At 33.8% G+C, this 25,416-nt stretch overlaps 2 protein-coding genes across 10 annotated transcripts in view; one reads left to right on the top strand and one right to left on the bottom strand.

Annotated features, from left to right (window-relative positions):
- The first annotated feature begins 1,033 nt into the window (after window positions 1-1,033).
- On the top strand, window positions 1,034-18,980 carry LOC120637288 (uncharacterized protein C05D11.1-like). Its single transcript, XM_039909049.1, has 18 exons — window positions 1,034-1,172; window positions 2,215-2,560; window positions 5,921-6,023; window positions 6,423-6,545; window positions 6,982-7,095; window positions 7,581-7,733; window positions 8,346-8,615; window positions 9,183-9,325; window positions 9,855-9,963; window positions 10,810-10,980; window positions 11,277-11,513; window positions 12,301-12,420; window positions 12,748-13,043; window positions 13,904-14,078; window positions 15,012-15,155; window positions 16,138-16,295; window positions 17,763-17,915; window positions 18,637-18,980. The coding sequence occupies exons 1-18, from the start codon at window positions 1,034-1,036 to the stop codon at window positions 18,692-18,694; spliced, it is 3,012 nt and encodes a 1,003-aa protein (XP_039764983.1). The 3' UTR covers window positions 18,695-18,980.
- LOC120637289 (protein ultraspiracle homolog) overlaps window positions 18,972-25,416 on the bottom strand; it is a 55,444-nt gene continuing 48,999 nt past the window's right edge. For all 9 annotated transcript variants that reach the window (XM_039909058.1, XM_039909051.1, XM_039909053.1 and 6 more), the window contains one exon: window positions 18,972-25,324. In XM_039909058.1, the coding sequence (XP_039764992.1) occupies window positions 25,103-25,324 (222 nt within the window). In that variant the 3' untranslated portion in view covers window positions 18,972-25,102. The remainder of the gene's footprint in view (window positions 25,325-25,416) is intronic.

The following is a 25,416-nucleotide window of genomic DNA, read 5'->3' as shown; positions in this document are numbered from 1 at the left end:
GCTCAGTATAAGGCTCAGTAAGTTGTTCTGTATTCCAAGGTATCCAGTTTTAGCAGTTTTTAAAATATAAAGCGGTGTAATGTTTTCAAATTTTCTCTTTTTAATTTTCTCAATCTTTATGCTCGAAATATTTAATTAAAGCTTGATTTATTTAAAAAAAACGGTTTTTATTTCATCTTCGTGTTTATATTGTCATCGGTTTATTAAAACTTTTTAACTTTAGTTAGTCTGTGGCATGGTGACAGAATTTTTCTCGTAGGGATGCAGATAATGCCAAAAGATATCGATATTTAAAATAAATTGATTTTCATTGCAACAATGCTGCTTACCACCAGAAATAATCATGGTGACAATCTCTAGAGAGATTTAAAACTACGCGGGAGAAATTATAGTGTGCTCTATTCCCTCACTTTCATATCCGATGGGATGGCAGACCTGAAAATACCGGAAAAAGATCAGGCGCACGGCCACCAGTATAATGCCAGCTTAACGAGCTTTGGTGTAAATTTCAAAACTCAAGGCTGGTACGTAGAATTTCGTGATAAATAAACCCAAATGAATAGTACATTCATCAAATACAATATTCATAGGCTCAACCCAAGGATCGAACCCAGGACCTCGTAATCAGCAGTCAAAAAAGATCATAGTAGGTAATTATGCGGATATTATTTAAGTATTTAAAGTCATAGAAAATGAAAATAATATGCTTTTTACTGAATCAGAGCCCTAAATGGTTATTCAGGGTATCGAATTTCCAGCAGCATTTATTGGTTACTTGATTTTTACGATCACAAAAAAAAATATTAGCAAAGGTATCGATATGTCGATATTTCGATCGAGGTTGATATTTTTCTACAACCCTATTTTTAAACCGGCCGCCGCGGCCGCCCCAAATTCCAATAAAAGTGACAAACTAAACAACTTTATCGAATTAATGAACTTTAGATACTTTTAAAGTAGATCTAGATAGTATAATTGCATTAGTGTAAGATTATTAGTTTTACTTTCTCACTACTTGTTTATAGAAAGAAAAATGTCTCACTTCAAATTAAAATCATCTATAAACGCTTCGGACGCAATACCTGTAAATAAATATGTATCGGAAAAAACTGGATTGACTGTTATTATTGCGAATGTCGAAGGACCTCTCGTAAACGGTTTCTTTTGTCTTGGTAAGTGTGTTTCGAAATAGGTTGTCTATATAAAGTACCTCACTACTCCTGGGCGCCACGCTGCGTTTTGTCTTTTGAAACCCTTAACCATGAACAGCTGCACGATTCAGTGAATTTTCCTTCAAGTTGCACATTGTTCCTCTACATGAAAAACGCTGCTATCATTATAAATTTTTGTACTGTAATTAGAGGTTACCATCAGTTAGCAACTGTCAGGAAAGTTGCTAATTATATTGGTTGGAATACAGTTAAAATTAGTATGAGATAGAGGAATGTTTGCTCTATTGTAACAGCAGAACCACTTAAAAGGTCCTGCCACAGTCCACTTTCCACAAAGACGAGGAAACTCATTTCTTTGTCAGGTCTAAAACACTTGTAAGACAGTGTTGCCATCACATTGATACATAAGTGTGACTTGCCTCATGATCTTTCACCACTTCTATCTATTTGTAGATAGTCTGATAAACTGCATTAAATCTTATTGAACAGTGTTTCAAGAACTGACTTAGGCCTTCATCTAGGCCTGTTTGTTACTCAGCTGCGTCATAATAACCAAGAACTGACTAGTAATTTTATAATAAAATAGGCTTGCTTTTGCCAATTACGATGCTGATGATGATGGAAAGTAATGATGTGGTCTAGACATTTGTACTAAGACCTAACACCTTTTCACTGTTACATTGAATATAAATACACAAATTATACCAATGCGGTAAGAGCAATCCACACTGATAAACGTTTTATACAGGTTGATTGGAAGTCTACTACATAATTATGCTATTTCTCCACTGCATAAATATGTAAAAATGAGGGCCTCAATTGAATTGCATTTTATTTATAATTTATTTTAAATTCTTTGAGGTTTCTTTGAATACTTACTGAATTATTGCGTTTGTTCTCAGATATGGATAGATAGTGACTGCTTTATTAATTCCCTGCTAGCAGTTACTAAGAAATGTACCTATATGTAGTTTTGCATAGTGCCTGTATAGCCATTTGCCTTTAATTATGTTTATTATATGTGAATATATATTTGTTACAGCGACCGAGGCTCATGATGATGATGGACTGCCACATACACTAGAGCACCTCATCTTTTTAGGTTCACAGCGGTACCCTTATAAAGGTATACTAGATTTGCTCGCAAACCGATGCATGGCTCATGGGACCAATGCATGGACAGATATTGACCATACATGCTACACAATATACACTGCCGGAGATGCTGGGATGTTAACTTTGTTACCAATTTACATTGACCATATATTAATGCCTACACTCACTGAGCAAGGTTTTATTACTGAAGTACATCATGTCAATGGAGAGGGAGAGGATGCTGGTGTTGTGTACTGTGAGATACAGGGTCGGGAAAATAGTGCTGATACTAGGTAAGACTGAAGACATCTATGCTATTATATAGTTTTTTATTTATACTATAAACCTGTGAATATTAGTTGAGAGATGTAGAAAGTTTTTATGTCATTAAAATAGATTTTAACTGGTCAACAAGGGACCAATTGAATACAACACAAGCACTAGTTCTAGTTAACTTCAAAAAGTTTTGTCTTCAAAGTTCAAAATTCATTTATTTCAAGTAGGCCTAATACAAGCACTTTTGAAACGTCAAGTCTGTCCGTGTGTAGTGACTCTACCACCGGTTCGGAAGGCAGATTCTACCGAGAAGAAGCCGGCAAGAAACTCAGCAGTTGCTCTTTTCCAACATCAAAAATTTACATTTTATATTTTAACATTCATTTTTCTATCTTGTGAGAGATGAAAGCGGAGCCGGATGCTTCCAAGCAACCTTGTCATTAAGAAACTCATCAATTGTATAATAACCTTGCTGTAATAAATGTGTTTTAACACATTCTTTAAACTTATGGATTGGTAGGTCCAAAATTACCTTAGGAATCATAATATTATAAAAGCGTATACTCAATCCCACAAATGACTTCTGCACCTTTCGCAGACGATATGCAGATGTCACTAATTTATGACCATTTCTTGTAAGTCGACTGTTTATATCCACTTTTTGTTTATAAAGACTAATATGTTGTCTTACAAATACTATATTGTTATAAATGTATTGTGAGGCTACCGTAAGTATACCAATTTCTTTAAATTTTTCACGGAGGGATTCACGTGATTTAAGTTTATATATTGACCGTACAGCTCTTTTCTGCAATATGAATATAGTTTCAATATCAGCAGCTTTGCCCCATAATAAGATCCCGTAAGACATCACACTATGAAAGTACGCAAAGTAAACAAGTCTTGCTGTTTCTACGTCAGTAATCTGTCTAATTTTCCTGACGGCGTAGGCAGCCGAGCTTAGTTTACCTGCTAGTGTATCTATATGGGTACCCCACTGAAGCTTACAATCCAAGGTCATGCCCAGAAAAACTGTGGAATCTTCCATTTTTAGTGATTCTCCATTTATTATTATATTTTTATTAACTTTCTTTACATTTGGTAAAATAAATTCCACACACTTAGTTTTTTTTGCATTTAAAAGTAAATTATTGACAGTAAACCAGTGCGACACATGCGACATAGCACGGCTTACATCGTCAGAGTTGTCTCTACCTCTATCAGTTTTAAAAATTAGAGATGTATCATCAGCAAACAGTACAATGTCACAGGTTTCACTGACATGGTGTGGTAGATCATTTATATACACCAAAAATAGAAAGGGACCCAAGATTGAACCCTGTGGGACACCCATTGACGTAGCCGACCCCTGCGACTTAATGTCTTTTATGCAAACCCTTTGGGTTCTGTCACTGAGATAAGAGGCAACCAAATTTAGTGCAACGTTTTTGATACCATAATGGGCTAGTTTAAGAAGCAAGGTTTTATGATCGACACAATCGAATGCTTTGGAAAGATCACAAAAAACACCAATGGCATTCTGCGAACGTTCCCAGGCATCGTACACATGTTTTAAAAGTTTAGCGCCTGCATCCGTGGTGCTACGACCTTTAGTAAAACCGTACTGCTCCGGATGTAGTAAGTTATTTACATTGAAGTGATTCAAAAGTTGATTTAATATAATTTTTTCAAAGACCTTACTAAGAGCTGGTAAGATTGAAATGGGTCTGTAATTGTTAATGTCGTTTTTATTGCCAGATTTAAATAGAGGTATAAGTTTACTATGTTTCATTAAATTTGGAAAAGTACCTCTATCAACACATTCATTAAAAAGTATGGCTAAGTAAGGGGCAATAACGTCTATAATGTTAGATAATACCATTACAGACATACCCCATAAATCACCGGTTTTTTTCTGTTTCAACAACTTAAAATTCTTTATTATATCATATGCAGATATATGTTTAAAATTAAATAAAACGTTGCACTCATTAACGTTGTTCCTCAATAAACTCTGAGCTGCAGTAGGTGAAGAATTAAGTGAATCAGTCAACAAAATAGGAACACTCTGAAAAAAGTTTTCAAAGGTACTTGCAACCTCACTGTCAGCGGTAACTTTATTATCATTAATAATTAATTCAAAGTTTACGTTGCGAGATTTAGCTTTCCCAGTTTCATTATTAACAATTTTCCAGGTTGTTTGTACTTTGTTATCCGATTTTATGATTTGATCCTTAAAGTATAGCGACTTAGCATGAAAGCAAACGTTCTTAAACGTTTTAGAGTACATTTTTACGTGTTGTAGGAAAGCTGGAGTATGGTTATATTGTTTTTCACCATAGAGCTCATACAAATTATCTCTACTTTTGTATATGCCAATAGTTGCCCAATCGCTAAACTTTATTTTTTTATTGAAATCTATATGTTTGAAATTGAATATTTTGTTAAATTCATTTTCTATAATATTAAAGAGCGTACCATAAATGCTGTCAGGATGACCGTTCTTAAAGACAAGGGCAGGAATTTTGGATGATATTTCACCTTTGAATCGCGTCAATTTGCTCTTAGTTATCGGCCTACACTTGACGATATGTTTATCTTTGTTTATATTATTCAAAACAGTAATTTGTTGGCCACAATGATCTGATCTTAAGTTGGTTATTATCGATCTTGGATATTATCGATCGATATAATCTTCTTTCAATAAAATACTTCTATTTAAATAAAAACCATATAAATTAAGATTAAGCTAAGATTTGCTTGGTTTACAAATAACATTGGTTCCAACATGCTGAAAAATATACAACGATTATATAATTACGAAATATCAAAGGATGCATAAGTAAATATTTCATAAGAAATATGTAAAAATATTAAATCAAAAGAAATATATTTATTTTTCCACTGACAACCCTATTGAAGATAAAAGACCGATACAAGCATAGTACCTACACTACCTAACAAAGTGACAGAAGTCACATGATTTTAATTTTGCATGTGATTTTACGGATGTATTTGATTTCTTTCAGTAAAAACTATGGCAGTGGTTTCCTCAAAAACTATTAGGTTTTCGTTTACACAGATAAGTCTCAGAAACAGTACATAATGTACCTAAAGCCTGTGAAGTATAATTTTGGTTTTCATTTACACGTTAACATTTAAAAAACATTATTTTATAGACCCCAATAAACATGAATATCAAACACAATAGTTGGTACAAATTTTGAAACTCCCCTTAGAGTTGAATTTCTGTAAAGTAGCCCATGATAGTGTTTTACCTGCCCGTGAACATCTCAACCAAATTTTTTTAATCTTTTTTTTTGTTTAGATTGATTATATACAATAAATTTAATATAATATTCTTCTATGGTCCACAGATGCGAGTTAAGTTTGCTGCGTGCCATGTATCCTAACAGTGGATACTCATCTGATACTGGTGGCATTATGAAAAACTTAAGAACTTCCACAGACAACACCAAAGTACAAAATATTACTTTTTTCTATGAATCTATTGTTCCATAAATTAATATTATATAGCTGTTACCCTTTTTCCTATATATTATTTCACTTCACACAATCTGGCACAGTCATGTATCACTTTTGCTCAGTCAAAAAATAAATTATAAATGATAAATATAAATTATAAATTCAAACACTTTTATTACAAACAATAAAAAAATTAAAAACACTTTTAAAAAGGCAGAGTTACATGCAAAGTTCTCTCTATGGATTTCCACTTTAGCGTGTGTTAAAAAAATAAACATTCAATTTCCTTGTTTTTTAATATAATAATTTATTGTGTGTCTATGAGTTATGTGATGTGTGTTTGAATATGCTATTCAAATAATTATAAAATCATTTTGTACTTTCTTTTTAAAGGTGCGAGATTTTCACAAGAAGTTTTACAGACCTGAGAATCTAACAATAATTCTCACGGGTCAGATAGAAGCGGACGATGTATTTAAAGCACTAGCCACTGTGGAGGATGATATAATTGCAAAGGTGATTCAAATATTACTCTACAGTTGTGAAGGTTTAATCAATGTTGTTTTTTTCGTATCGCCTACATGTATTATCGTTTTATGATTTTACAAATATGCAGTTGGAAAAGATATTTAATGTTTAAGTACTTAGCATATTAGCTTGTTGGTTTTTTTTCCTCTTTCTGTACTGTACTGCTTAAAATAGAGCTATGACTTTTAACATTTCCATATTCAGTCGAATTTGTGCACATTTATTTTATGGGCAGCTTAAAACTTATTGTGGTATAACATAACTAATACTTATAAACATAAACATACAATATACTAAGACTTGAGGTTACGTAACATGCTTTGTTTCTTGCAGAGATTTAGGCATGATGCATATTTGTCCTGCAAATCTTGTTATTAGTATAATTAAATATTGCATAACTGTTTAAATTTTTATTTCTATGAAGAGGGAAAGAGAGGTACAGGAAGAATGGATTAAACCATGGCAAACTATTCCTCCTCAACCTAACTATGGGGAGCTGCGACAAGAGTGGCCAGCGGATACTGAAGATTGTGGACAGGTAATGACTTTTCCTGTACATTTGCTGGTGAAGTACCTTTCTGTCACTATTCTCAAATATTAAAAATGGTATATTACATCCCCGTTTTTATGTTACATAATAAAATATCAGATGCTTGTGGTAACAGCAAATGTCTTTTGTGCTACTACAATCACCACACTGTGATTGTAGTAGCACAAAAGACTGTGTGATGTGATTTTGGCCAAACGCTGTTTGGTTTGTGCGGCAGTCAAAATCAAATATTTCTTTATTCAAATAGGCACATAGATGACACTTTTGGTGCTTATGTTACATGTAAAATATGACATAGAAGTGAGTTGATGGCGATAACTAAATTTGTCAACTTACGAGGGTTTTAAACGCGTCCTGGTCTAAGAAGAAGCCCACAACAAATTTATTTTGTTATCACCATCTCACATTGTCTTTTAAAACTATTAAAGAAGAGATGTTATAGGCTATTGATATATGATGATAAACACTTGTAGGTTTTGTTCGGATGGCGTGGGCCACTGTTGACTGAACCGACAGCGCTGAAGGAGTTGACGGCTTGCGCGGTTAGTTTACGGTACCTGTGCGACACGGCCGCGGCACCGCTGCAGCGAGCACTTGTCGAACGAGAGGACGCGCTGGCGGGTGACGTGAGTATTAAGAACGCGACATGACAGGATTCAATTTCAGAAAGTTGCAAACTAAAACGCGACCTAAAATACTACGTGGTCGCTCCGGGCACTTATCCGTTTCCATTTTTAGTTCCTTGAATAATATCAAACATAATCAAAATAATCCCTAAACTTAAATAAGTGTATAATGTACACCTAAGTTTAGGAAAACACGATAGTGGTAACATTTTTTTCGGTCGAGAACTTTTAACCTAATAGTAAAGCAAATCATCACCGACGCAAAAACGACGGTGTATAGTAAGTTTTTCGTGTTTGTGTGTATCTGTAGCATCGTATTTCTCGAACAGATAAACTGATTTTAATTTTTTTTTTTTTTGTAAGATGAAATAGTTGGGAGTGTCCTTAGATATATTTGATGAAAATCGGTCCAAGATGGCCACATCCACAAAATTACGGATTAAAATTTTTTTCATCCCCTTTATGTTATTTTTACAATTTTCTCTGTTTAGAACTTCTTGTTTGAACCTCATTTTGGAATACTTATGTTCTAGTTAGGATCATTTTAGCTCAGCAATAAAACGACGCGACATCGCGTGGCGATATATAATCAACAATTAATCATTTTTGCAGGTGTCGTACAACCTCACAGAAAATATAGCCTCACTTATAAAAATAGAGCTTGACAATGTGCCTGTGAATAAACTCGAAATGGCTCGAGACGAAGGTCGCAAATGTTTGAAGAGTGTAATCGATGGCGTCGAAGGTATCGACATGGACCGTATGAGACGCCTACTTCGGAAGCAATTGCGGGAAACTATGGCCAGCCTAGAGTCGGATCCTCATCACGCTATCGCTTTTAGGTGTATTGGTGATGCGCTGTATTCGCAGAATGAAAATGACGTAAGTACCAAGTTTTTCTTCTTATTCATTTTCACATTACTACAGTATCATGTACCAAAATAGATGTAACACTTACGTAGACGTAGCCATAGAATAATAATAATATAGCGGAAACTAGTCTGCGAAAAGGTCCGGAATAATATCATTCTGGCTCAAGGATCCTAGGCATCCTAAGGTTGCCTGATCGCTACGAAGCGATAAGGCCGCCTTTTGTATACTGCTTCTGTCTGTATTTTTTTATTCTTCTTCTGTATTTTGCAAATGAAGAGTATAAATAAATAAATAATGACTGAATATGCGATTAAAAAATAATTACAACCTTACTTACATCTTTAAACCGGTTATTCCACCAACAAAGACATTCCCATGGTGCGTTCACGACAGACAGGCTATCTCCTACGTACGCATAATATACGGGCTTGCGAATATTGTGGAATAGCAAGACATAGACCGCCATTTATAAATCTAATCTTTAATGGCGCGGGCTTCTTGGTATATCCTGGTGTATAACCAAATCATAGGGTGCACTTTTGGAGATAAACTCCCTCAATTATATATTTGTTACAGTTCATATCCCGTATGAACCCGCAACACTCCCTAAACGAACTACTAAAAGAGGGTGAGGACTATTGGCTGTGTCTGTGGAAGAAATACTTCGACAACGACTTGGTCACCGTAGTTGGGTCACCGAGCATTGAGTTGCAAGCTAAGTAAGATTCTTGCTGCAGGGCTATCCTGTATCTCGATTGACACTAAATTTAGTTGGCATCTATGGAAAGTTGCTATAAAATAACGCCCTAACCATTATTATCATGTAATTGCATCTACCAATCCAGTCGAAATGAACTCAGTTGGTAACTTAAATTTCAGAAAGCAAAACAGGTTATTGTAAATTTTGTTAAGATAAAGTGTTTGTAATATTTATTTTGCTAATACGGCGGTGACATTGTCAATGTTATGCCAAACTCTCAAATGAAAAACATCAATAGAAAATAAAAATTTGAACTGTAAAAAAAGCAACTGTTACATGCAGGTTTCTCAGTAGAATTTCTCAGTTAAATCGTAAGTGGGGTCACAGCAGAGAATCCTTTACCTATACATGAGAGCCTGTTTAAAAAGCGCCATCATCTAGATCTTCAATAATACCACTTATATCAACCATTGGCATTGAATTTTGGCAGTGTGCATCTTGAAAAAACACAGAAACTTGCTACAGAAAAAAAAATTGTTAATTTATAGAATTGCTGAAGATGAGCTAAATAGAATAGCAGAGCAGAGAGCACAGTTAGGTGAAGAAGGGTTGGCAGAGAAGGGAAAACTACTTGAGGAAGCTATGGAATTCAATGAGGTATGCAGCCAAAATCTACACTGAATTTTAACATCCCACTGGAACTACGAACTAGGTTTTTCAACCGAAGATTTTCAATTTTATAAGATTTTTCAAGTTCTGAACATAGCGACTTGCTTTAAAAGAGAGGACTATTTAACTATTTATATTTTAAGCTTTCAGTGAATAGTCTTTCACATTGTTTTTAAATTTAGTCTCAAAAATTATTTATTTTAAAGTCAAAGATGGTCCAGTCGGAGCGAAACGTGCTTCGAGAAAACATGGCTGACGATCTATTTGGTGTGGAGTATAAAGATTATTATAAATTAAATTATAAATTGCTCTGTACAGATTTATTACAGGACAGCTTATTACTTATACTATAAAGAGGAAAGATTTTTTGTTTGTTTGTTTGACCCAATAGGCTCTGAAAGTACAGGACAATTTCTTTGCCAAAGAAAAAGTTGAACTATCACGAAGGCTATAATTTATTTTCAAAGAAACTCTTAATGGACCAACCCAAAGTAGCAAGTTTGTCTATAAAATTCATTACTTGGCTAGCGCCACGCCACTTGTTGATACATTTAAAGTATGTACCTACTACATATTTAAAGTACTTACTTACTACCTACAAAAAGTCCGCTAGGGAATATATCTATATAGTTAAGTCGCAATAGCAAATTTTGTGGTCTAAAATTTTGTTGTTAAAATATTCATTCGCCATCTTAGTACCAATAACACAAGCTACGCTTACTTTGGGGCTGAATGTATTATTAAATAAAAAAGTGTTACCTAGCTTATAGAAGTGAAAACGGACATTTGTATATTTCGGCTTTAGTTTTATTAATATTATTATTGAATACGCAGCGCCCACCACCGCCGGGTACGCTGGCGTCAGTGCCCGTGCCATCGTGCGAAAATCTCAAGTGCCACAAGATAAGTTCGTGGAACTCCTTCAGTGAGCCCTGCCCTTACTTCGACGTCAAGGCTATTCCGATGTATGCAAGGGTGCACAGCTTGAACACCAATTTTGTTTATGTAAGTACTTAAATAAAGTACCACGCTTTCGTACGAGGCGACCAAGGAAAAAAAACAGAATAGGCAATTCTTCCATCTACTATAATAACCAACCGAGCGTTGTGATTATTGGAAAACCGTCGTAATATTCCCTTAGTTATTGTTAAACTGTTTTCTGATCTGCCGTCACCATACGTCTTAAAACTTACTCCAAACAATTTATTGATCCATTGAGTATCATTGCTTCGATAAAGCAAAAACTGAATGATCACGAACGTCACATTTCCCTGTATTATGTATTGAGTATTTTTTTCCAGATATCCATTATCCTGGACACTACAAACGTAGACCAGATCACGCGAAAATGGCTCCCCTTGCATTTGAACGCTTTGGCCGAGTGTCCGGTGTGGAGAGGGGACACGCTCGTTAACCACGAGGAAGTGATCTCTACGACAGAGCAGCTTACTGTGAGCTTCACAAACGAAATCGGGTTCGGTCGGTCCGGGAATTTCTCCGTCGGACAATTCGGTCACTTTGTACAGATTGAGACTAAGGTAAGTTGTTTATAAAACTAGCCCACTTAAGACTTTAGTGATACATAAAAGTGGCAAACTGGTTCGTTATATCTAAGAGTATGCTGCCAATGTGAATTGAGACTTAGGTAAGTTGTTTATAAAACTAGCCCACTTATGACTTTAGTGATACATAAAAGTGGCAAACTGGTTCGTTATATCTAAGAGTATGCTGCCAATGTGAATTGAGACTTAGGTAAGTTGTTTATAAAACTAGCCCACTTAAGACTTTAGTGATACATAAAAGTGGCAAACTGGTTCGTTATATCTAAACTGAAATTGCCCATTTGGATTAATAAAATTAAAAAGAAACTGTTTTGTTTGCATTTATACTTAGGTATGTATAGATATAAACTCCATTCCATATCCTGCAATTTTTTTTTTCATTTTAGCAGAAAAAAAAATTCGCTGCTATCTCACAATACTCAAAATCTACCAGAGACCAAGAATGACATTGTATTTTTGTCATTAAATTATCGGCATTGCCTTGTTACAACAGATAGACTAAAATACCTAGCGTCAGTAACCGCTTGTTATTTTCTATTTACTTGAATTCTACTGTCAAAATGGCAGTACAAGGTTATCTCTGGTGCTCTTTTATAATTTAGACAGTCAAAGTAATTTTTTTTCTACATCGTCCAAACGCAGTTCTATAAAAATTTGTTAGTAAGTTATTTCATGTTTTATTATTCCTAAAACATTAATAATGAAAAAGTGCTTACATGCAGATAAAAAAACTGCTTAAACTGATGATTTTTTTATATTTCAGTGTGAGCCAGACGACTATGAAGAAGTTGTGAATCATCTGTACGAAGTTTTGAACACTGCTGAAATTACCAAAGAAAGGTTGTTGGTGTTTGCGCAGAGACTTATAAACGATGTATCGCAGGTAACAATCTTTTAACATTAAAGAGGCCGTTTACATTGTCAATTGTCAAAAATCTTAGATTTATTAAATAACACTGATATTATCTTATTTAGTATAATATCAGTGTAATTTATTTTCGAATTATTTATGCATTAGTATGTAGAATCTTGTTAATATGTCGATATATTGTATATTTTTAGTACTTATCATTAGTTATATTGTACCTTTATTATTTTGATCTATACCACAATATAATATCATCTTACTCACATCTTGCGATGGCCTAATGGGTAAATAAATCAATACATTATACTGGCTCCTAATTTAAAAATGTATTCGTTTTTGTAGGTTAGGAGAAACGGTCACAAAATGGTCTATGATATCCTGCGAGATTCCCTCTACTCAAAAGACAGCAACGTCCATTGGAGTTCCGTCCTGAGACAGCAGAAGTTCCTAAAGGAACTTATAGATCAGCTAAACGTAGGTGGCGATTCCGCCGAAGCAGCTATAAATGAGGCGAAGCAAACTTTTAAAACCCTCACGGGGAATGCTTGGTTGCACCTCTCTGCAGATTTGGTGAAGTACAAACTCGGCAGTGAACCGTGGAAGCGATTCGCGCGGGAGAACGAAATAACATTTATGAAGTAAGTTACATTTAAGTATACATATATATTAGGGTGGCGCAAAAAAAAACGACTATTTTTTTTTTTTGAGTCTCGGATGAAAAAATGTTAGTTTTTGATGTTTTAAGAGCCCTCTCCAAAGGACAGCTCAAAAAAAAATTTTAAGAGGTCACTCCAAATTTTTATAAATTTCAATGTGTTTGATGTTTTTTTTGTTATCCTTGATTTTTAGTTCATCTCGTGGTTTATTTTATAGATTATTGTACTAAATAAAGGAAAAAAAATGGCCGGAATTTTAATTTTAATATTAAAAGGTCACTCGAAAAAATCTAAAGTCATTTACTAATAAATTAAAAAAAATTATGAGCGACCTTTCAAAATTAAAATTTTTAACTGAAACTTTCAGAAACTTATTTTTTTTTGGTCTATAAAATTATACCATAACGAGAAAAAAAATTAAAAAAAAAAAAAAATTCGATTTTCGACGTTTTTCGAAATTTAAAAAAATTTGGAGTGACCTCGTAAAAATTTTTTTTTGAGCTGTCCTTTGGAGAGGGCTCTTAAAACATCAAAAACTAACATTTTTTCATCCGAGACTCAAAAAAAAAAAATAGTCGTTTTTTTTGCGCCACCCTAATATATATATATATATAGCCAAATTATACTGATTTTTTCATATAAAAATGTGATATACACTTAAGAACTGTCATTTTCTCTCCTACCAATTCCTGTCCTCCATACTGGGTATGCGTTTCAGGCGTAGGTGTTGGCCTTTGGCCCAGAAAGCAGAATTGCTTTTTGGCGGCAGCAATGCTGCTTTGCGTCAGAAATAAGTATGACGTAGTACATTCCTCCGTTGCAAAAACATACTATTTTTTCAGGCCCAATCTGTACTGGGACGCAGACCTGATGACCGGCTGGGGTGGAGGCGTGGTTGTGGGAGTGGGAGGATTGGACTCCTCCTTCGTGGTGCAATCGAGCGAGGGGCCGCTAGGAAATGCGTTTGTAGATTTCGCTCCGCTCATTGTGGCACTCAACTACTTCACACAACTAGAGGTGAGACTCTGGTATGGAATACCGTACAAACGCATTCGCCCTATTATTTTACATCCGCCCGCGCTACTCCGTTTACACGGCTCCTGAGAGTTGAAGTGTCAAATAGCCTATAAACTTCCCATCTACCTATTATCTCGTCTTATCACATAGAAGTAGGACGAGAAAATAATAGACATAATTATCGTATGTTAGTAAGATAGACGTATGTTAGTCTTCTATGGACTTTTCAAATAAACGTTGAATAATGTCGGAATAGTTACTCAGGGTTTTGTCACGCTCTAATATTTGAAAGGCGTTCTCTGTTGTCACTATTTTCTGTATTTTTTATCTTCGCTATATTGTTGCTTGGAAAAATGAATGAAGCGATAAATCCGCTAAATCGTATACGTTGTTTTGTTATACTTTTCTTTTTTTATGTACTTTTTGTGGTGTTCAATAAAAGTACATTCATTCATTCATTTACTCAGGGTTTTGTCACGCTCTAATATTTGAAAGGCGTTCTCTGTTGTCACTATTTTCTGTATTTTTTATCTTCGCTATATTGTTGCTTGGAAAAATGAATGAAGCGATAAATCCGCTAAATCGTATACGTTGTTTTGTTATACTTTTCTTTTTTTATGTACTTTTTGTGGTGTTCAATAAAAGTACATTCATTCATTCATTCATTCTGTTGACAAATACGTAGTTATACCACGTATATACGTGACTCTTTTTGAATCCATTGTTCTGTATTTACCTAAGAATACGGGATAATAGTTCGCCTGGGCTGTGTGTCGGAATAGCGGATAAATGTTTGTATGCTTGAAATTTACTTATCAGAAGTTGTATGCGTTGCGCGAAATCCCTAGTTAGTAAATACGTGAATATTCAATTAGAAAAATACCATCCATAAATTAGTACTTCATTCTACAACTGAACATTTAAAATTTTCAGGGCCCTATGTGGAGATTAATCAGAGGAGGTGGCCTATCTTACGGATACGGAATACGGCCTTCACCGAACGAGGGTCGCCTTGTGTTCTCACTGTACCGCGCCACGAACGCCGTGGCTGCATACACCAAGGCTAAAAATATTGTGGTAATTATATAAAATAAAATTATTATATATAATAATTATATTCTTTATATCAACATACAGGATCTTAGGTTTGGTGTCAAATGAGGTGTCTAATGAATTCGGCAGTAGGTTATATAGAAGTAAGTAAATGAGTGTTGGTGGTAATAGGAAATACAAATAAAAATTTACACATTTTTATTTAACTTTTCTTTTTATATAAAAAACTTTTCATTACTTGCAAATGGAAAATGTATTTTAAAAAGAAAATAAACAACAAGTTATGAATAACTAGAATGAAATAAATTTAAATAACGTTTTCCTTACGAGTTTCTTTATGTTTTTATTATTTTTATACATACATACTTTACTCAAAACCTGATGTTTGTTTACTTAAGAAGACAATAAAATAAAGTATAGTTATATCCATTCAGCGTATCTGTAGTCTGTCATTAAGATAATTTATTAAAGTTATGCAATATTCGTATATAAGCAATAAATCGGTTAGAAATTAGTGCACAAAGTATTGCCTAATACATTCCAACTTATTCTATAAATGTGTTAGTGTTGGATCTTCCTGCTTTTACGCAGTTTGGAGCAATCAACTCAAGATAATTTTTGGCTTATAATTAAAAAACCTATTCTCAAGAATAAAAATCTGTTGTTCAATACTGGGGGAATCTCATAAGACAAATATGCGATGACAACCTCGTGAGGTGAAATCGTACAATTATATGAAAACTGTATAACGTCTCTTGAAATTGTAATCATATCTCCAAATCCTGTATTATTGTTTTTTTTTTAAAGATATTGTACTATCCGCTAATGGAAAGAGCTGTGTAACATTAGCTTATTTTTATCCCGGGAAACCTAATTAATGATAAAATACTTAGGTTAAATTGCGTGCAAATAGAATAGTTTTCTTTTTATTCTGGATTGGCGGCAAATATGCAAGAAGAGCTTTCAAAGAAATAAATCCGTTAACATTAAAAGTGTACTGTTTTAGGACGAGTATTTAGCAGATCACAAGTTCGACGAAGACCTTTTCGCGTCCGCAAAGAGTACAGCGCTGTTCGAAGTGGTGGAGAACGAGAAGTGCGTCGCCGATGTAGTGACACAGTCGCTGATCAACTATATACGACAAGCGACTGAAACCTATAATCGGTGAGTACTAAGACTTGTTATTTAATACTATTACTTTATTATATAATATTTGTAATTAATGCAATTGTAATTGTGAATATCTTAATTGTACCTTATTAACGTTATAGGTTAATAAGATTAAAATAAATATATATATATATTTAATTACTTATACTTATTATATAAATATATATAATAAGTATAAGTAATATATATATTTATTAATATATATATATTTTATTAAAGCTTTTTATTAACCTTAGCAAATTGGCATATTTGCAGTCCACCAAGCCGGCCAGCATGGTGGACTACGCCCTTAACCCCTTCTTATTGTGGAAGGGTGCCCTGTTAATTGGTTGATACGGTGATGATTTCAAATTGGCGTGGTACAATTAAGATCTCCATAATTTTTTGTAACACCTATTTCACCTGTATCAGCAAATAAATAAATTTGAATTGTATTGAATAAGAAAGCGAAGGTTCAAAACGAGTTTTCCAATCTAAACGCGAGATTATGTTCGTTTTTAATTTAAGAAATTAAAATATCGCGTACTTTAGACGGCCATTTTGAGCAGTGGCCAGCGACCCTGCTTTCTGAGTCCAAGGCCATGGGTTCGATTCCCACAACTGGAAAATGTTTGTGTGATGAACATGAATGTTTTTCAGTGTCTGGGTGTTTATATGTATATAATAGGTATTTATGTATATTATTCATAAAATTATTCATCAGTTATCTTAGTACCCATAACACAAGCTATGCTTACTTTGGGAACTAGATGGCGATGGGTGTATTTATTTTTTATTTATATATTTAGAGTTAGATTTACATATTAGTCTTTATAAACAAAAAGTGGATATAAACAGTCGACTTACAAGAAATGGTCATAAATTAGTGACATCTGCATATCGTCTGCGAAAGGTGCAGAAGTCATTTGTGGGACTGAGTATACGCTTTTATAATATGATTCCTAAGGTAATTTTGGACCTACCAATGCATAAGTTTAAACACATTTATTACAGCGAGGTTATTACACAATTGATGAATTTCTTAATGACAAGGTTGCTTGGAAGGATCCGGCTCCGCTTTCATATCTCACAAGATAGAAAAATGAATTTTGAAATGTAAAATGTAAATTGTTAATGTTGGAAAAGAGCAACTGCTGAGTTTCTTGCCGGCTTCTTCTCGGTAGAATCTGCCTTCCGAACCGGTGGTAGAGTCACTACACACAGACAGACTTGACGTTTCAAAAGTGCTTATATTAGGCCTACTTGAAATAAATGAATTTTGAATTTGAATTTGAGAGGTGAAGGAAAACACCGTGAGGAAATGCATGCCTGAGAGTTCTCCATTACGTTCTCAAAGCTGTGCGACGTCTACCGATCAGCACTTTGCCAGCGTGTTGGACTACGGCCTCATTATACTTGCCAATGCCGTGTAGAGAGCCTTTAATGGGTTGATAATGGATAATGCTGATCTCATTTGTGCAGCGACTTGGTGTGCGCGATCGCGGCAGTGACTGAGGCCGAGGTGCACGCAGCTGCGACGCGCTGGTTGCCGCGCATGTTCCAAACCGACACGTGCAAGGTCGCCGTGGTGTGCCATCCCACCAAGGTCGCGGACATGCAGGCTGCATTCGGGAAGTAAGTCTACTACGGTATCAGACACTAGTAGCTTCAAATATTGTTAATAAAGAACCTTTACTAAAAGAGAATGCCGGATGTAGTGTGGGATTTGGTTTCACATAGTACTTAAAAGGTGCCTTCTTGACATTTATCTCATTTTGAAGTGTTTAATAATTACAATACATTACCAAAAACATTAAAACTCTAGTTCGCCGGATTTCAGAGTTACATGCAAATGAAGTCCGTGAATTCACAATATATTAGAACCACTAATCTATTTCATTAAAAGATGTTTTAACCGTCGAAAGTTTTTAGAGGGATTTAAGAGGTTTTTTTAAAATAAAAACTTAATGTTTGATACCAATTTAAATGGGGCACCAAACGAAACCGTGTACCGGCATTCTCCTTTACGATGACAATTTAATTAACATTAGACCTCAGAGTAACATATTATGTGTAATACAAAAATAAAGCAATTTCTCTTGGTCGGGTGATAATATTTGACATTGCATGTTTAAAATTATAAGAATACTATGACTGGTAGGACTGTTTAAATGCTTATAACAGTGAAATGATAAATAAATCATTGGTTCAACAACAAAATACAAATACAATCCAGCCATTTTGGTTTTCTACGAGATACACTCTGCAATGCGTTTTCTTATATAAATATGAATAAATGATAAACAGACAGAGAACAAAACTCAGAGAAATAATAACATAATCGTTTTTGTTGCAGAATAAATGTGCGGCTAGATGCTTTCGACTCTATGGAAACTTCGCATTTTAACAAATGATATTGTTATTGAATACCCTTTAGTTAATTCAAGTATTTACGCATTTATTATTAAGAGTAACATAAATTGTCTATATTTTTAAATTTGCTTAATCAATGTTTTACAATATCGAGATGCAAACTTATAAATGTTTTAATGTTATGTTAAAGTAAACAACCGCTTGGCTGTGCCGTAACGCTCGTGTTTAGAAAAGTCGTAACGAAAAAGTTGCCATTGTTTCGAAATATGTTATTGATGTACACGATTTTATTTTCTAGAATAATTAAAAGAAAACACATGTTATTAAGATGATTTTTATTTCAATCACCATTACATCTTAAATCTATGTCTATACAAAAAATATAACTTAAATATAGGTCAGATATTTAGTGAACATTATTATATAAATCATCTCACAACCGCTGCAACATCCTTCATTATAGAATTCGAATCATTTCCGAAAACACTGATCCTATTAACACGTCCACAATGCTCCAATAGTATTTAACTGTACCTCCAGTGCAAATTACCACCGATTTCGTTATCGCTTTTAGAAGTTCAATTTCCTTAATTATTGTACATGTTACTCCATTTTTTGTCCGCCCGTCTAGGACTAAAATAAAAAAAAATATAAATAAACAATTTTTCGAATACTTTTTAGTGTAAAGTTATTTTAAATTTATTACAATACCTAACATATAGAATATCTCTTTTTATATTGTTTGTTTTTTATTTACTATTACATTATATTTCATTTTTAAAACATACTTAACATTAAAAAGTAATGAAATGATTAGTAACATTATATAATGAGAAACAGTTTGAGCATATGAGGTCTTTAACCTAATGCTGGCTTGACTTTGCTTTTGAAAAATAAACAATCAACAACGACATCAATATAGTATAAAAAGTAAGACATGGTCAAAATTGCACTGAAAGTACAGTACCCTTATTACGAGGCACCGGCCCAATCGTAGATTAGTTTTCAAGTATCGAAAAACAGGTTTTCTTCTTATTTCATTTTTAAAGTTAAATTTAAGGCAGCTTTCCTATCTCATAGATTCTTAAGTTTCGCGCTCTGTGCTTATGACCAAATTTGAGAATCTTTTTTGCCTCGTGGCTGTTTATTAAATAATACTGGCCTAATGGACGAATGATGTGTCAATTGTCAGTTGATTCAAATGGGAAATTATGTGTTATTGTTCGTTCAATTTATAGAATTTCGATACTCGAAAACTATTTCTAATGCGTAAACCACGTACTATGGGTGAATATAACAAAATAATATCTGAGATTATCATTCTCTAAGTTTGAGGTTCACTCTAGCATAATTTTCAATAATCTATAGGGCTTTATATGGCTCAAGCTGACCGCTGCAAAGGAAAGAGTCGGCGTGCGATAATGGTGCCAATTCTGTTGTAAGCAAATCTCTAAAGTAATCAAAATTGACCGGTCTACAACTAAGGCTCAATGTAAAAAAGGATAGCCCTACTTAGAGATGCCAGTTTAGATTTGTGTACAACAGTATTTGCGACATCCGCATTTATTTGAAATGTTCCCTCCACGCCGCTCATTGACTTGACATTTTAGCGAATTCGTATTCAGTATGAGAACTTCACTTGGTTCGATGTCCTATCATAACAACAGAATAAATTAACCCTTAGTATCAATCACATTTTACTTTAATATTTTCTTTTCCGGTTGGTACTGAAGTTTTTAATAAACTCGTTTATCGTAACGTCCTTTTAAACAATAGCCCCATCCATGTGTTAATGCTATGAGCTATCTTCTCTGAGACTAACACCGATAATATTCTTAACTCTTTACTACACTCTACACCTACAATTATAGGAAATTTATATTTATGAAAGATTTTAATTATATATAATATAACATCGATCATAGAAGTTTATCGAGATTATTATAATTTGCTGGTGTCTCATCTATATTACATGATCTCCTCAGATTCAGAACTTGTCAAACAAAAAGTCAGTGAAATACATAACTGGTTCTTAAGACTGTCTGCAATCAACGCCATCTATACCGGCTATCCTAGAAACTGAGGTTCAGCGTTACCTTATAAACATCACGAGCTGAGCTGAACTTAGCTGAACCCCTTTTTACTTGAATCAGCCATGAAAATAAATCAATCTTGTTTTATTTCAAACAGCCCGAAGAAAGCTATCACGCGTGATTATATAGATATAGATGGAACATTTAGAAAAAAAAGTGTTTTTTGAAAGATTAAGGTTTTTACAAATCTCGAACGTTTTCTTTTCTATTTAATACTGGTTAATTTTGTCAATTAATTGGTTTTAAATGCTTGCTATCGAGGTAAATAAGACTGGCCTAGATATTACAGTATTAAATATTAGTAAAATAGGCCATTTATAGCACACCACCCACAATAGATGATACACCTTAACCGTATAATATTTTAACATAATTTAGTTATTTTATTAAAAATAAATTGTACATGCAAAGACGTTTTTATTGCATTTATATATACATCTTTAATTTAATTAATTATAACGATATCAATAAACTAACGAATTTTTTACCCAATGAACCGCATTCAGAAATGCACTTAGAGCACCGACACAATATAAGGACTTTTTAAATGTGACCACATATTCTTTTAAGATAATAATATTATTCCTTAGATAAATTCAACATGTTTAAACACGTCCAACCAACAGATGTGATCCGTTCCAAAGATCTACATTAACAATTTTAGCATTTAATAATGATTTGGTAAAACATATTATTTTTCTAAACTAACTAACACTTTAACATTATTCTACGAACATCTAATAGACAATTATTATTAATACATACCCATAGATGAATATTTGCGTACGCGCGTTAATTTTTTAATTTAAATAAGAAGAGGCGGCCTCAATTACATTATTTAACATCACTTGTTTACCAACATATTAATCTTCTAGAACTGCGTTTCTTTAAAGCTGTTATTGACGTATTCACGAATGATCGCCATTCAACTTATCTATATTTGCTGCTATAAAGCTAAAAAGTGTTTTTTTTTGCTTGTTTAAACACGCCAATCTTGGGCGGTACCAGTCGCAAATGCATTTAATTTTTTTAATACACAATTCTTGAGGAAAGCATATAGGCCATTGAACATGTCTTTTCTGCCCTCAGGAGTTGAGTAACATAAAACAAAAACTCAGCTTACAGTCCAGGAGCCAGATATGGAATAAAGAGAGTGTGAAAAAAATTACTTATCACTATCAGAAGTTTGTCGCGAACGAAGTTGTTGAGAACCGCTAGTTCCACATAGATAAAATGGTAAACATAGTGATACGATCGCGATATAATTTACAATACAACTCACTAATGCCATAGTAGATTAAAAAGAAGACTAAAGGTACATATTATTTATGTAATAGAGACTTACAATATATGTAAATAGGTATTCTATATTATTGTGATGTTTATTCCCATTGACACATTCCCTTGCAAGTATAAACAAAACTGCTGTTTTCATCTAATTGGCATCCAAATTTTCTTTCCCTTCTAACGGTAGAACTATTATGGATTTAGATTAGTTACTGTTTTTTTATGATAAAATAAAGACCCAGGTAGTGACGGTCTAAAAAAATATATTTAATATTATTTATAAGCTTTCTGTGAGTCACATATATTTTTTAAATATTTTTATATGACGTTCTAGGCATGTACTTTTTCAAGAAGTTAACCCTATCATTAGATAATGTTTTACCAGCGAACCTTTTGAAAAAGCTTTATGTTTTAGGAATATTTATAATAAGAATATAATATAGATATGTGGGTATGATTTTAAAGTAGATTTTTTATTTTGTAATTCCAAATAGTGCACATTTTCGTAGGCACAATTCCTTAGAACTTATCACGTCAGGTCACGATGAATGCGTGTATATACACCTATACACATTAACAATTTCTATTACACCTTACCTTATCCATAATATAAAAATAATAATAATAAAAGGATAGTCTTTGTTATATTTAGTAAAATATTAACTTAATCGATTAATTTTATTGAACCATGGTTACGGCCTTTTCTACTGGAACTGCTTAATAACGAGTGTAACTTTTTTGGCAAAAAAAAAAATTCGTTCTCTGCAGCTATCGTTAAAGCCACATCTAAGCGAGCTTAGTCTTAAGAGTAAATTTTTTAATGAAGCATATCAAATAGAATATTGCCGCGGGACCCTGAGAATTTATATGGCATAGTCCACTTAGAATCTCCCGCTTAAATCCTATATTATCTCTTAAAACAACAAATGGACTAAATAAAGTAAGGAATAGCTAAACCATTTGGCAAATAACGTAAACTGCAGTGAACGAGTTTTTTTTTATTGAAAAAAGAACCAATGACCAACTTATTAACAACCGTGGCATAACGTTGCAATAGTTATGCAGAGTTTTGTCGCATCTAAAGTGGGAAAGCACTGCATTATGCCACGTTTATCAATAAGTTCCTAAAGGCCCTCATACGGTGTACATAGAATGAGCTGCCTATACTCTCACACATTTAGCCCGTCCGCACCACATTGTATAATGCGACTAAAAATTGCATCGATCATAGTACATCCTATACTTTTTCATTGGATATATAATATAAACGAATATTATGTATCCATATCGTGCACTGGATCGGATAAAACCCGTGTTTGTTTTCAAGTAATGTATCAAAACATCTACGTTAGCATAAATCTGTCATTACTGTCTTATAGTCTATTCGATCGCGAGTTCCGTAAGCGCTACGTAGTATATTTATATTAGTGGCGTTCTTTCAAATCCATTCAAATCGTACTTAACTTACACGCGATCGAATAGGTAGAAATTCTCATCCAAGGCGCTCGAGAACGAAAGTCCTAAGTCCATATGAAATGACAAAGTTTTTATTTTTGTAAACTCTACAAGGAGTTCGGGAGTATTGAGATAAAAAAAAACAATAAATCACGTTAATGTATAAATTGACGAAACAAATACCAGGCACATTTTAGAATTGCAGTTCGAATCGCCTAAATGCATGACAGCCATCGGAACTTCTAAATTGCCTCTGCATAACCGCAAAGTTCCAAAATATTAATATAACGCTAACGGACTTAGGAGTAACCAATATTATATTTTAATGATTAAAATTAAACCTTATACAAAAGTCACTGATTTAATTACTCCAAATCCGTTAGCTAAAGATAAGTCATAAATAAATTAGCATAGCATGCCTCGATTCCACCCTAGTCACAAGTAAGATTTTAATTCCTTAACAATAATTATTCTCATCGTTCATTCAATATTGCAGATGTATTGTTCTATTATACGCTAATGCTGGACCACTCATCAAGTCGTTGTCTAATTCTTAACTTGGCAATTAGCTTGATTAACCTTAGTTTAAATCAACACCACTTTAACCTCGCAAGTTTTAAAATAGACCGCAGTGTTTTAAAACACTTCAACTGACAGAAAACTCAGGCGTGTATCAATTACTTGGGAAGTACTGAAAGTTTCTGAAACTGTCCGCTTACAATAAAAAAAGTGAAAGGAATTCCGGAGTTCGAAAATGGAACCCCCAGGAAATGAGTAACCTTTGTAGTAAAAAAATTGCGACACTGTCATTTGCTTTTTTTACCTATGACGTCCTTTACAACATTCTATATCGCGTGTGTGTGATACAAATCAATTAAACTCTTGACATTTTTGAACTCCCGTAAATTACAGCCATTGACTGTCCATAATATCGAAACAGGTCAAAAAAGCTAGTTATAATTTTTTCTTAAAAAAATCTAAAAGTGGAAGTGGAGTGGAAAGTGGAAGCCAGAAGCGGATGTTCCACGAAGCCATTTAAGAGGTCCCTACTGAAAATTAATCGACTACTTTACATAGTGATGGCATATTCCTCGAAGAATAAAAAAAAAACATGAAATAAATATAATGTCTGGACAAATTTATCAAAATCAAGAAACTTTCGTTAAGGCCTAAACATATAAGCTAGACGGTTTATGACCAATAAACCTGCCCATTGCAGTAAGCTCAAGGATTTATCGATTATATCGAATTTGAAATAAAAAAAACCAGCTCTATAATATCGATTAATTGATAACGGTGTGAAGCACTTTTTTGTCGTTAGCTTGGTATGGTCAACATACCTAAACTAAACTCTGTAAACTCTTTTTGTCGATTCCGACGAAACTGAAAGTTTACCCACGAATTCTGAATTTGAAGCAGATATCGTGTCTAGGATTGTTTTTTATTTTTTGTTTTTTAGCATATCGTCCAAACGGAAAGAAAGCTCTGCCTTCTGGGGCAGTAGGGTAAAAAACGGATATGGGATATTTAATATTAATAAACTTTAAAGTATTTGGCTATTAGACGTCGACTTGAAGTTGGTCCTTCGGAACTGGATAAAGAATGTTATTGTCCTTACATCATGGTACTTGTGTCAATGGGCGGCGCGTGGTTACGCAACGCCTCTCGTATGTAGTTTCCTATATTTCCTTCCGCGATCAGGTGGAAGTAGAATAGGTGCTCGAAACTCTTGAGGGAGATGGAACGGAGAGCTGGTAGCCTCAGAAGTAACGATGCGAACCTCCCTTCTTCGGAACTATGGGCTCGTCGACAGTATTCGTCCAGGCATGAGAAAATCTGTTCAACAATTCAAAAAATCAAAAATCTATATGGTAGGTGTAAAATTAGAAACCCTTATTCAATTAGGTCGACAAAATAGTTGGTTTTCC

The sequence above is a fragment of the Pararge aegeria genome, chromosome 3 (assembly GCF_905163445.1).
Source record: "Pararge aegeria chromosome 3, ilParAegt1.1, whole genome shotgun sequence".
NCBI classification, from domain to species: Eukaryota; Metazoa; Arthropoda; class Insecta; order Lepidoptera; family Nymphalidae; genus Pararge; species Pararge aegeria.
Note: the sequence above shows the minus strand (reverse complement) of the source record. Positions and strands in the feature narration are given on the sequence as shown.

Excerpts from the sequence above, each read along its gene's own strand:
- LOC120637288 (XM_039909049.1), top strand. The coding sequence starts at position 1,034 with ATGTCTCACTTCAAATTAAAATCATCTATAAACGCTTCGGACGCAATA. Across the intron at positions 11,514-12,300 it reads TTGTACAGATTGAGACTAAG|TGTGAGCCAGACGACTATGA; the intron begins GTAAGTTGTTTA and ends TTTATATTTCAG. Across the intron at positions 12,421-12,747 it reads TTATAAACGATGTATCGCAG|GTTAGGAGAAACGGTCACAA; the intron begins GTAACAATCTTT and ends TCGTTTTTGTAG.